At 42.4% G+C, this 14,093-nt stretch overlaps 1 protein-coding gene and 1 pseudogene across 1 annotated transcript; both read left to right on the top strand.

Annotated features, from left to right (window-relative positions):
• Positions 1-8,825: 8,825 nt before the first annotated feature.
• KDM4D (lysine demethylase 4D) lies at positions 8,826-11,886 on the top strand. The gene is made up of 2 exons (XM_027563877.1): positions 8,826-10,678; positions 11,396-11,886. The coding sequence occupies exon 1, from the start codon at positions 9,156-9,158 to the stop codon at positions 10,656-10,658; it is 1,503 nt and encodes a 500-aa protein (XP_027419678.1). The 5' UTR covers positions 8,826-9,155; the 3' UTR covers positions 10,659-10,678; positions 11,396-11,886.
• Positions 11,887-12,651: 765 nt separating this feature from the next.
• On the top strand, positions 12,652-13,444 carry LOC113905133 (annotated as a pseudogene).
• The last annotated feature ends 649 nt before the right edge of the window (positions 13,445-14,093 follow it).

The raw sequence follows: 14,093 nt of genomic DNA on the forward strand, positions 1-14,093 counted from the left end.
AAAAAGTTAAAAAGAAAGAAACAAAAGCCGTTAGTATTAAAGGCATAGTTAAAATCAGAAATGGAGTAGCCCTCATAGTCAACGAAAGAGTCCGAAATGCAGTACTTGGATGCAATCTCAAAAATGACAGAATGATCTCTGTTGGTTTCCAAGGCAAACCAATCAATATCACAGTAATCCAAGTCTATGCCCTGACCAGTTATGCTGAAGAAGCTGAAGTTGAATCATTCTATGAAGACCTACAAGACCTTCTAGAACTAACACCCAAAAAAGATGTCCTTTTCATTATAGGGGACTGGAATGCAAAAGTAGGAACTCAAGAGATACCTGGCGCAACAGGCAAATTTGGCCTTGGAGTACAGAATGAAGCAGGGCAAAGGCTAATAGAGTTCTGCCAAGAGAACGCACTGGTCATAGCAAACACCCTCTTCCAACAACACAAGAGAACACTCTACACATGGACATTACCAGATGGTCAATACCGAAATCAGACTAATTATATTCTTTGCAGCCAAAGATGGAGAAGTTCTATACAATCAGCAAAAACAAGACTGGGAGCTGACTGTGGCACAGACTGGACTATTTATTGCCAAATTCAGACTTAAATTGAAGAAAGTAGGGAAAACCATTAGACCATGCAAATATGACCTAAATCAAATCCCTTATGATTATACAGTGGAAGTGGGAAATAGATTTAAGGGATGAGATCTGATAGAGTGCCTGAAGAACTATGGATAGGGGTTCGTGACATTTTACAGGAGACAGGGATCAAGACTATCCCCAAGGAAAAGAAGTGCAAAAAGGCAAAATGGTTGTCTGAAGAGGCCTTGCAAATAGCTGTAAATAGAAGAGAAGTGAAAGGCAAAGGAGAAAAGGAAAGATATACCCATTTGAATGCAGAGTTCCAAAGAATAGCAAGAAGAGATGAGAAAGCCTTCCTCAGTGATCAGTGCAAAGAAATAGAGGAAAACAACAGAATGAGAAAGTCTAGAGATCTCTTCAAGAAAATTAGAGATACTAAGGGAACATTTCATGCAAAGATGAACACAATAAAGAACAGAAATGGTATGGACCTAACCGAAGCAGAAGATATTAAGAAGAGGTGGCAAGAATACACAGAAGAACTATACAAAAAAGATCTTCATGACCCAGATAACCATGATGGTGTGATCACCAGCCTAGAACAAGACATCCTGGAATGTGAAGTCAAGTGGGCCTTAGAAAGCATCACTACGAACAAAGCTAGTGGAGGTGATGGCATTCAAGTTGAGCTATTTCAAATCCTAAAAGATGATGCTGTGAAAGTGCTGCACTCAATATGCCAGCAAATCTGAAAAACTCAGCAGTGGCCACAGGACTGGAAAAGGTCAGTTTTAATTCCAAGCCCAAAGAAAGGCAATGCCAAAGAATGTTCAAACTATTGCACTCATCTCACACAATAGTAAAGAAATGCTCAAAATTCTCCAAGCGAGGCTTCAACAGTACGTGAATCATGAACTTCCAGATGTTTCAAGCTGGTTTTAGAAAAGGCAGAGCAACCAAAGATCAAATTGCCAACATCTGCTGGATTATCAAAAAAGCAACAGAGTCCCAGAAAAACATCTACTTCAGCTTTATTGACTATGCCAAAGCCTCTGACTGTGTGGATCACAACAAACTCTAGAAAATTCTTTGAGATAGGAATACCATACCACCTGACCTGCCTCTTGAGAAACCTGTATGCAGGTCAGAAAGCAAAAGTTAGAACTGGACATGGAACAACAGACTGGTTCTAAATAGGAAAAGGAGTATATTGTCACCCTGCTTATTTAACTTATATGCAGAGTACATCATGAGAAACGCTGGGCTGGAGGAAGCACAAGCTAGAATCAAGATTGCCAGGAGAAATAGCAATAACATGATGACACCACCCTTATGGCAGAAAGTGAAGAGGAACTAAAAAGCCTCTTGATGAAAGTGAAAGAGGAGAGTGAAAAAGTTGGCTTAGAGCTCAACATTCAGAAAACGAAGATCATGGCATCTGGTCCCATCACTTCATGGGAAATAGATGGGGAAACAGTGGAAACAGTGTCAGACTTTATTTTGGGGGGCTCCAAAATCACTGCAGATGGTGACTGCAGCCATGAAATTCAAAGATGTTTGCTTTTTGGAAAAGTTATGACCAACTTAGACAGTATATTAAAAAGCAGAGACATTACTTTGCCAACAAAGGTCCATCTAGTCAAAGCTATGGTTTTTCCTGTAGTCATGTATGGATCTGACAGTTGGACTATAAAGAAAGCTGAGCACTGAAGAATTGATGCTTTTGAACTGAGGTGTTGGAGAAGACTCTTGAGAGTCCCTTGGACTGCAAGGAAATCCAACCAGTCTATCCTAAAGGAAATCAGTCCTGAAAATTCATTGGAAGGACTAATGCTGAAGCTGAAACTCCAATAGTTTGGCCACCTGATGTGAAGAACTGACTCACTGGAAAAGACCTGATGCTGGGAAAGATTGAAGGTGAGAGTAGGGGTCGACAGAGGATGAGACAGTTGGATGGCATCACCGACTCAATGGACCTGAGTTTGGGCAAGTACCAGGAGTTGATGTTGGACAGGGAGGCCTGGCATGCTGCAGTCCATGGGATTGCAAAGCGTTGGACGTGACTGAGTGACTGAACTGAACTGAACTAACATACAAAAGGGAAAAAACTCATAAGGCAATATTTATCTGCCTCTGGATGGGGAAATAACTTTTTAAACTTAAAAGCCATGAAAGGCATTACATAGGAAAAACAGACTCAACTTTTTAATAAGACTGAAATGAATGTCAAAAATCATTTAAAACAATATAAATTTCAGAAATGGCAAACTGGGAAAAAACTATAACTAGATTCAACAAGAGGTTTAATATGTAAAATATTCATATGAACAGTTTGTAAAATATTCATATGAGCAGTTTGTAAAATATTCATATACTATGTAAAATATGTGAAATGTTCACATAATATGTAAAATGTTCACATAAGTAGATGAGACAAAACACTAGAAGCATATTAGAGAAAAATGGGCGAAGGATATGAACCAGTGCATATGATAAAATCCAAATGGCTAACATTCATTGAAGAAAAAAAAATCAATCTTAGTAGTAATCCAAGAAGTATAATTTACAACTTGAGCTACTCTTTTTCACTTACAAATTATTAAAAGATTTTTTTCAGAACAAAGTTAACAGTAAGGATGTAAAGTGATATCTTTCTGGAAAATTTTGGCAATATGAGTTAAGGATCTTAAAATATTTAAACTTTGCAATGTGGTAATTCCATTTCTAAATATCTAATCCAAGGAATATTGTTTAACTGATATTTTACTTTATATATTGATCTAAGTGCTTAAATATAGGATATTTATAAATGAGTAATAATTATGGAAAAGTAAAAAAATTACTGTACAACAATAGGAGGAAAGTTGAGTCACTTATCTCCATCAAATAGAATTTACTGAGCTGTCAAATATTATGGTTATAATTATTTTCAATAAATGGTTAGCAGACATTATAACTTGAGAAGAAATTTATTAAATACATCATTTAGATATTGACTGTCAGCAGAAACAGTGGCTAATGCCTGAGGCATTTTGTCAACAGTCCCCATCTGGAATAATAACTTTGAAAATATGCATGCAACATGAAAGACAAGAAGGCTTTCCTGCTGTCCTTAAATTATTGTGAGCAATCTAGACAGTGGCCACAGTGAGAGGGATTTTTAAATTTCATTTCTCACCTTCTCAGTTTAAAACACACACACACCCCGCCCCGCCCCCCCCTCCCCTGGAAATCTTGGAGAAATTATTTTTTAAAGACTTCCTAATTTCCAGAAATCCATTAAGTCTAATTATTCTGATAAAAATATTCTTCAATTGTCAGAATTGACAAGTTTCCTTAGATGAAGAATTTCTGTGTTACTTGGGAATACCATGAATAAGGGTAAAATGGAAGAGTATCTGAAATGAAAAGGTCTATATTCACCTAGTACTTATGACTCCAACTCAAAGAAACATGGAGGCAGTCTCACAGTAAAAGCAGCCATCTGAGACCCACAGAGAAAGCATATGTCTGGAGCACGGAAGGATCACTGTCATTGTACCTGCAAATTCTGAGTTTTGATTTGAGCACAGAGTTACACTTACAAAATCAGAGTGTTTCCTTTGGATGCTCAATATCTGAAGACTAATGCTTACATCAGTTCAGTTCAGTTCATTTCAGTTCAGTCGCTCAGTCGTGTCCGACTCTTTGTGACCCCATGAATCGCAGCACGCCAGGCCTCCCTGTCCATCACCAACTCCCATAGTTCACTCAGACTCACATCCATCAAGTCAGTGATGCCATCCAGCCATCTCATCCTCTGTCGTCCCCTTCTCCTCTTGCCCCCAATCCCTCCCAGCATCAGAGTCTTTTCCAATGAGTCAACTCTTCGCATGAGGTGGCCAAAGTATTGGAGTTGCAGCTTTAGCATCATTCCTTCCAAAGAAATCCCAGGGCTGATCTCCTGGGAGAAAGGGGTAAGGTCAGGAGGTGATGATGGGCCAGATCATGTAGGGACTTTTAGGACATTCCAAGGATTCTAAGTGGAGTGGAGTAGGTATGCCTGAAGTTTGAGGACAGGGAAGGTGACATAGAATATTTAGAGGGTGGAAATTAGGGGAGTATAAGAGGATTAGGCATATTAAAAAGCAGAGACATTACTTTGCCAACAAAGGTCCATCTAGTCAAGGCTATGGTTTTTCCAGTAGTCATGTATGGATGTGAGAGTTGGACTATAATGAAAGCTGAGCACCGAAGAATTGATGCTTTTGAAGTGTGGGTGTTGGAGAAGACTCTTGAGAGTCCTTTGGACTACAAGGAGATCCAACCAGTCCATCCTAAAGGAGATCAGTCCTGAGTGTTCATTGGAAGGACTGATGTTGAAGCTGAAAGTCCAAGACTTTGGCCACCTTATGTGAAGAACTGATTCATTTGAAAAGACCCTGATGCTGGGAGATATTGAGGGCAGGAGGAGAAGGGGACAACAGAAGATGAGATAGTTGGATGGCATCACCAACTCAATGGAGATGAGTTTGGGTAAACTCCAGGAGTTGGTGATGGACAGGGAGGCCTGGTGTGCTGCAGTCCATGGGGTCACAAACAGTTGGATACCACTGAGCGACTGAACTGAACTGAAGAGAATTAGGAAACAGAGAGAGCACTTGAAATTGAGTTAATGAATAGTTTGCTGATTCTTTTTATTTTCTTCTAAATTTAATGAGACTGTTACTTTTGTTTCACTGTGAAGAATGGTCCTTGCTATTTTTTTACATTAAAATTCTTTATCTTACAAAAGAAGTTTCCCTTGATGCTTTGCAAGTAAGAATTTTAAAATCATGAATGGATGTTGCATTTCATCAAATGCCTTTTTTTGGATACCTACAATATGATGATATGTTTAATTCCCTTTGTTAATATTCTGAATTATACCGTTAGATTTTCCAATGCTGAATCATTCTTGCATTCTATTTAGTCATGATGTATTATTATTTTACTGTATTGCTACAGCATTTCATTGAATAATATTCCATTTTATGCTTTTATCAGTGCTTAAACAAAGATAGCCCATAGCTTTATTTTCTATTGTCCTTTATTTAATTTTGCTCTCAGAGATGAGAATAGTCTCATCTGAATAGCTTTCCACCTTTTTCTATACTCTGAAACAACTTGAATAATAAGAGTTAACTGTTTTTTGAAAATTTTCTAGATTCACATATAAAATGATGTGTCTCCTGGACTTTGAAGGGTCATACTTTGAACCAGATCTTTATACTGGGATATTGAAGCTTTCTTGTTTTCCTTGGATCCATTTTGGATATGTTTCCTCCCTAGAAAATTATTTTTCTCTCTTATCTTTGGAAAGTTTTGCTGTCATGTTGCTCCTAATATTCTCTTTTGAGATTTAAAAAATTCTTTGCTGTTACTAGCTTTGGCCCCTATTTCATTCCTAGTAACTTATTTTTCCCTTCTTACTTTTTAAAAAAATTATTTATTTTCTTTTTGGTGGCTCTGGGTCTTCGTTGCTCTGCGTGCAGGCTTTCTCTAGGCTCGGAGAGCTGGGGCTCCACTCCAGCTGCGGCGCGCCGGCTTCTCCTTGCAGTGGCTGCTCCTGTCATGGAGAGCCAGCTCGAGGCATGTGGGCTTCGCTTGTTGAAGTGGGCAGGCTCACTAGCTGTGGGGCATGGGCTTAGTCGTTCTGAGGCATGTGCAGTCTTCCCAGACCAGGGATTGAACCTGTGTCCCCTGCATTTACAGGTGGATTCTTATCCATTGTACCACCAGGGAAGTCCCCTTCTTCCTTTTCTCGTGCTCAGTTATTCCCATGGTTTTTTGCTCTTATTAATTTCTTCAAAGAATATTTTTGGTCATCAGTTTTCTGTTTTGTATGTGTTATCGCTGATTAATGTCATCTTTATTCTTTATTTTTATTCTTCTTTCCCTTTTTAAAAATTTTTAAATATACTTTTTTAGTTTTTTCTCCTTTTTAGCTTCTTCAATTGAATGTTTAGTTCATTTACTTTCAATCACTCTTCCTTTTCCTTTTGTTATAATAATATATCTCTGACTCCTTTAATGCTTTTCACCCTAAACTCTATTTTTAAATATATGTATTTAACTAACTTAAGTAAATTTTTGAAAATTTAGTTCACAGAAATCTGTGAAAATTATGACAATGAACCATTCTGATGGCTGTGTTTACCTATGTTCCAAACAGCATATTTATATTACTCTAGAAACTTCCTTATAACTCCACTCATAACCTCTCTTTCACAAAGGTAGCCACTATTATGACTTCTAACATAGATTACTTTGCCTCCTTTCTATCTTCGTATAAATGGAAGCATAGAATAGATATTCTTTTAAGCCTAGATAATTAGTTTTATGTTTATAGAATTATCCCTATATTTTCAAGTAATTCTTGTCTTATCTTCATTGCTGTATTGTATCACACTGTATGGATATACTACCACGTGTTTATCCATTCTACTGTTGATTGACATTTGGGATGTTTCCAGTGTTTCAGTTCAGTTCAGTTCAGTCGCTCAGTCATGTCCGACTTTTTGTGACCCCATGAATTGCAGCACACCAGGCCTCCCTGTCCATCACCAACTCCTGGAGTTCACTCAAACTCATGTCCATCGAGTTGGTGATGCTGTCCAGCCATCTCATCCTCTGTCATCCCCTTCTCCTCCTGCCCCCAATCCCTCCCAGCATCAGAGTCTTTTCCAATGAGTCAACTCTTCCCATGAGGTGGCCAAAGTACTGGAGTTTCAGCTTTAGCATCAGTCCTTCCAATGAACACCCAGGACTGATCTCCTTTAGAATGGACTGGTTGGACCTCCTTGCAGTCCAAGGGACTCTCAAGAGTCTTCTCAAGCACCACAGCTCAAAAGCATCAATTCTTCAGCGCTCAGCTTTCTTCAGTCCAACTCTCACATCCATACATGACCACTGGAAAAACCATAGCCTTGACTAGATGGATCTTTGTTGGCAAAGTAATGTCTCTGCTTTTGAATATGCTGTCTAGGTTGGTCATAACTTTCCTTCCAAGGAGTAAGCATCTTTTAATTTCATGGCTGCAGTCACCATCTGCAGTGATTTTGGAGCCCCCCAAAATAAAGTCTGACACTGTTTCCACTGTTTCCCCATCTATTTCCCATGAAGTGATGGGACCAGATGCCATGATCTTCGTTTTCTGAATGTTGAGTTTTAAGCCAACTTTTTCACTCTCCACTTTCACTTTCATCAAGAGGCTTTTTAGTTCCTCTTCACTTTCTGCCATAAGGGTGGTGTCATCTGCATATCTGAGCTTATTGATATTTCTCCTGGCAATCTTGATTCCAGCTTGTGCTTCTTCCAGCCCAGCATTTCTCATGATGTACTCTGCATATAAGTTAAATAAGCAGGGTGACAATATACAGCCTTGATGTACTCCTTTTCCTATTTAGAACCAGTCTGTTGTTCCATGTCCAGTTCTAACTGTTGCTTCCTGACCTGCATATAGGTTTCTCAAGAGGCAGGTCAGGTGGTCTGGTATCCCCATCTCTTTCAGAATTTTCCACAGTTTACTGTGATCCACACAGTCAAAGGCTTTGGCATAGTCAATAAAGCAGAAATAGATGTTTTTCTGGAACTCTCTTGCTTTTTCCATGATCCAGCTGATGTTGGCAATTTGGTTTCTGGTTCCTCTGCCGTTTCTAAAACCAGCTTGAACATCTAGAAGTTCATGGTTCACATATTGCTGAAGCCTGGCTTGGAGAATTTTGAGCATTACTTTACTAGCGTGTGAGATGAGTGCAATTGTGTAGTAGTTTGAGCATTCTTTGGCATTGCCTTTCTTTGGGATTGGAATGAAAACTGACCTTTTCCAGTGTTTAGTTACTAGAAATAATGTTGTTTTGAACATTCTTGGACTTGACTTTCAGTGCATAGGCATACACATATCCTAGGCACGTGGTAACAGTTGAATCATAGCAAAAGGGTAAACTCAGTAATATAGTACTGTCCAAATTGTTTTTCAAAGTGAGTGTAATGATTTACATTCTCCTTACTAGAATATAAGAATTTCCATTGTTCCACATCAATACCATTTCTTGTATTGCCAGTTTTGTGAAATTTTAGCCTTTATTTGAGCATGCAATTATATCCCATGATACAGTTTATTTGTAGTTCTCTATTAACATTTTCCAAACATTAGTTTTCAACCTTTCTGTATTATATATATATATATATATATATATAGATATATATATTTTTAGGTTTTGTTTTCAGTACCACCCTGAAGACACTACATTTGAGATATCTGTCCAAGACTGGGTAATTCAATATACCTCAAGAGGACAGAGCCAAAGGTCAACTAAGGAACATCATAGACTTGCAGGCTCAGCCATTAGTCCTGATCAAAGCTTCTGTCCAGACTGGATTCCCCTGGAGAAGCAGCAGGCCTGAGCAGTACCATCAGCTCGTTGTATTAAAGTCCACTGGGCATTCCTTCTGACTCACAGATCTTCAAACCGTTTTTGAAAAAGTAACATTTTCCAGCATCCTCACATATCCAGAATATACAGAAAAACTTGGCAGTTTGTTTCTTATTAATGGAAGCTATGAAGCCCAGTTGTGCTCAGAACCCAAGTTGTAGCATAATGATATTTCATCCAACCAAAGAAGAGTTTACTGATTTTGATAAATACATTGCTTACATAGAATCGCAAGGGGCCCACCGAGCAGGCTTGGCTAAGATAGTTCCACCCAAGGAATGGAAAGCCAGACACACCTACGACGATATCAATGACATCTTAATAACCGCTCCGCTCCAGCAGGTGGTCTCTGGGCGGGCAGGTGTGTTTACTCAATACCACAAAAAGAAGAAAGCCATGACCGTGGCAGAGTACCGCCACTTAGCAAATACTGAAAAATACCAGACTCCATCACACTTAGATTTTGAAGAATTGGAGCGAAAATATTGGAAAACCCGCCTCTTCGAGTCCCCAATATACGGCGCGGACATCAGTGGCTCTTTATTTGATGAAAACACGAAGCAGTGGAACCTGGGACGCCTGGGGACCATCCAGGACCTGCTGGAGCAGGAGTGCGGGGTGGTCATCGAGGGCGTCAACACCCCCTACCTGTACTTCGGCATGTGGAAGACCGCCTTCGCCTGGCACACGGAGGACATGGACCTTTATAGCATCAACTTCCTGCACTTCGGGGAGCCCAAGACCTGGTACGCGGTGCCACCCGAGCACGGCCGGCGCCTGGAACGCCTGGCCGGCGCGCTCTTCCCGGGCAGCTCGAGGGGCTGCGAGGCCTTCCTGCGCCACAAGGCGGCGCTCATCTCGCCCACGGTGCTCCGGGACAACGGCATCCCCTTCGGTCGGGTCACGCAGGAGGCGGGCGAGTTCATGGTGACCTTCCCCTACGGCTACCACTCGGGCTTCAACCACGGCTTCAACTGCGCCGAGGCCATCAATTTCGCCACCCCGCGCTGGATCGATTATGGCAAAGTGGCCTCGCAGTGCAGCTGCGGCGAGGCGCAGGTGGCCTTCTCCATGGACGCCTTCGTGCGCATCCTGCAGCCCGAGCGCTATGAGCTGTGGAAGCGCGGGCAGGACCGGACGGTGGTGAACCACGCCGAGCCCGCGGCGCCGGGCGGCCAGGAGCTGAGAGCCTGGAAGGAGGTGCAGACGCTGGGCCCCAAGTACTTCCCGCCTCGCCGCTCCGCCCGCCTGCGTCAGCCCGTGTCCTCAAGCGAGGGCACTGACCCCAGAGCCCCTGTGCGGGCCGTGTCCCTGCGACCCTTGCCTGCCCGGGGTTCCTGCTCGGCTTCCCAGTTTGACGCTGTCGCCGGCAGCAGCTCACGGAAGCCCAGCCAGACCCCTCCGCTGTTGCCAGGTCCGTCGGTGGCGTCGTGCCTCCACCCAGTTGGCAGATGTGGTTCTCGTCGTCGCCCTCAGGAAAAAGGCACTCAAGAGCTGACTGCCCCCATCGGAGCTAAGAGGGCCCTTGCCTTAGACCGCAAGGCTCAGGACCCCAAGGCTCAACCCCTGTCTGCAGAGGGACGGATGGACAATCCTGCCCCAACGAGCCCTGGACTTTAGCCTCCTGCTAAGGCCTGCAGGTATGACTGTGGCCCTGTCCCATAACCCAGCCTTTGTACCCCACTGCTCTTGGGTGTGGAGGATCCTCAAGAGTGGTCACATTGACATTTCAGAGGCTTGGGTATTTTCAGGTCATTAATCTTGCATGGGGGCTTTCCAGGTGGCTGGTGAAGAAGGCAATGGCACCCCACTCCAGTACTCTTGCCTGGAAAATCCCATGGACTGAGGAGCCTGGTAGGCGGCAGTCCATGGGGTCACTAAGAGTAGGGCACGACTGAGAGACTTCACTTTCACTTTTCCTTTCATGCATTGGAGAAGGAAATGGCAACCCACTCCAGTGTTCTTGCCTGGAGAATCCCAGGGACGGGGGAGCCTGGTGGGCTGCCATCCGTGGGATTGCACAGAGTCGGACACGACTGAAGCAACTTAGCAGCAGCAGCAACAGTGACACAGAACCCACTTACCAACATAGGAGACCCTGGAGACATGGGTTCGATTCCTAGGTAGGGAAGATGCCTGGGGGAGGGCGTAGCAATCCACTCCAGTATTCTTGCCTGAAAAATCCCATGCATGGAGGAGCCTGGTGGGCTAGGATCCATAGGGTTGCAAAGAGTTGGACATGACCAAAGCAACTGAGCACATGTGCAGTCTTGCATGAGGGTCCCTCCTGTGTTGCCCCTGGAAGTGCTGGGTCCATGGTGCTTACCCAATTCTCCAGTGTTTGTTCTTTCTCCCAGAACCTGGAATCTTCAGACACTGCTAACTCCTGTGTCACCAGCTGAAGCTTCATCCACTGGACACTCTAGTGACCCTGTGAACTAGGTCCTGCTGAGGTCACCAGAGCCGATCTACCTCAGATCCCATCCTGTGGGCCAACTCTGGATACTGCATAGCTTCTGAAGAATCCTGAGTTTTGAATACTCTCCAACTTTTCTCCTGTTCTTCTTCCTACTTCCTTTTCACCCATCCCTTGGTTCTGCCACACAAAGCTCTTTTGACCAATTAGGTCACTAGAGGCTCAGATAACAATATATAATATTTCTGAGTCTTTAATGTATTGAAAAAGTGTTATTTTCCAGTATTTGTTTGCAACTATATTAAAGGCAACCAGAAAGTTAACATCTGACTTGATTTCTGGGATTGTTCATTCAGTCATTTGAGAGGTGGTAATGCTGGATGGCATTGCTGACTTGATGGACGTGAGTCTGAGTGAACTCCGGGAGTTGGTGATGGACAGGGAAGCCTGGCATGCTGCGATTCATGGGGTCACAGAGTCGGACACGACTGAGTGACTGAACTGAACTGAACTGAGCTGAATGCTTTTATGCACTTTTCTGAATAGTTATATAAAAACATTTAAAGCAAAACTTATTTTTATGAGCTTATTGCATTGTGTGGTGTTGATGAATGAGTTGGGGGTTGATTGTTGGGTTCTGGCTGACTGGCTGGGTTGGGGGATTTGGTCTGCAGCCATATGTTAAGGATGACTTGGTGGAAATCACCTGGGAGATATGAGCCAACATGGGACGAAGAGTGCCTGCTCTCCACTGTCTTCTCGATGTTGTGAGTCTATTTCACATGGTTAAGTCATGATACATCCCAACAAATGAATCCACACATAAATGAACAAGAATTTCAAGTGGGCATATGTTCTATGAAGCAATGAAAGGGGGTGGGATGAGACAGCAGAATGCGTAGTCTGGTTCCAGTGGTCAGGAAATACTTCCTAGAGCAGGAGATCTTTCCCTGTCCCAAATGACAAGAAGGGATGTCCAGAGCTGATTTCTCCTTGGAAGAAACAGCAAGTGTAACAGATGTAACATAGAGCTTGGGGTTGTTGTTTTTACAGAGATAGAAAGGAAGCTCCTTTGTGTCTGGGGCATAGAAAGGGGAGAGACAGGGTGCAAGGTATATAGGACCTTGTAGCTCATGATGAGTATTTGAGTTTATTCAACTTGAAATGAGAAGGCTTTGGAAGTTTAAAACAGCACTTGAGGGCTAGAGCAGTTTTTAAAGGAGGGGCGAGAGGCGGGCGGGTTGGGACCGCCTCAGTACAGGCCACCAGCGGTATCATGGTGACCCGGAACCCCCCTCCCCAAGAATATGAAAGTGATGATGATTCTTATGAAGTGTTGGATTTAACTGAGTATGCCAGAAGACATCACTGGTGGAATCGAGTGTTTGGCCACAGTTCGGACCTATGGTAGAAAAATACTCGGTAGCCACCCAGATTGTAATGGGTGGAGTGAGTGGCTGGTGTGTGGGATTTTTGTTCCAGAAAGTTGGAAAACTTGCAGCAACTGCAGTAGGTGGTGGCTTTCTTCTCCTTCAGATTGCCAGTCACAGTGGCTATGTGCAGATCGACTGGAAGAGAGTGGGAAAAGATGTAAACAAAGCAAAACGACAGGTTAAAAACCGAGCAAATAAGGCAGCACCTGAAGTCAATGACATAATAGAAGAAGCAACAGAATTTGTCAAGCAGAACATTGTGATATGCAGTGGATTTGTGGGAGGCTCTTTGCTAGGCCTTGCATCTTAAGAATATAAATGTTGTGTCACAGTGAAGTCACCTCTGAGAAGAGAAGTGGTGGTGACAAGATGGTCTCATCATTACACATTGACAGATTCTCCAGGATGACAAGAAACCACTAGCTGGACAATACCCAACTCACTGCTTAGCATTTTGCCATCTGAAATTTAGCAGACTAGTATCTGCTATAAAATAACCTGTATGGTATGTGGATAATAGTATCCCTGAGCAAAATATGGCTTTCATTATTTTTTAAGAATTTGTATTTGTTTAAAATTTGCCTATAAAACACTACTATTGGATGTAGATATGGAGGGAAAATGAATTGTTGGATGTATTCCCCAGTAAAATATTATCCTCATTTTATTTAAATAAAATGTTTTCCATTGTGCTTTTTTAGTATAGTGCCAATAATTAAAACTTTGCATTATAGCTTCAACTGTAGGGCTGACATTTTTTTAAAGATATGTTTGCAGTAAACTGAAGAACTGTAACACATTTGTGGAAGGATTTACAGATAATAGAAAGTGCTGGGTTTTTTTTTGCTTAATATCTTTAATAAGAATTATTAAAGATATTAAGCAAAAACACCAGCACTTGACATGATACAATTTGCATATTTAAATAACCACATCCGTTGTTCTGTGCACCACATGGGGACAAGAGAAATAGTTAAAACAGGTGAGAGTTAGTCGCTCAGTCGTGTCCAACTCTTTGCAACTGCATGGACTGGAGCCCAGGAGGTTCCTCTGTCTATGGAATTCTCCAGGCAAGAATACTGGAGTGGGTTGCCATTCCCTTCTCCAGGGGATCTTCCTGACCCAGGGATCGAACTCATGTCTCCTGCATTGCAGGTGGATTCTTTACTGTCTGAGCCACCAGAGAAGTCCCCAAACAGGTGAGAG

The sequence above is a fragment of the Bos indicus x Bos taurus genome, chromosome 15 (genome assembly GCF_003369695.1).
Source record: "Bos indicus x Bos taurus breed Angus x Brahman F1 hybrid chromosome 15, Bos_hybrid_MaternalHap_v2.0, whole genome shotgun sequence".
Lineage (NCBI taxonomy): Eukaryota > Metazoa > Chordata > Mammalia > Artiodactyla > Bovidae > Bos > Bos indicus x Bos taurus.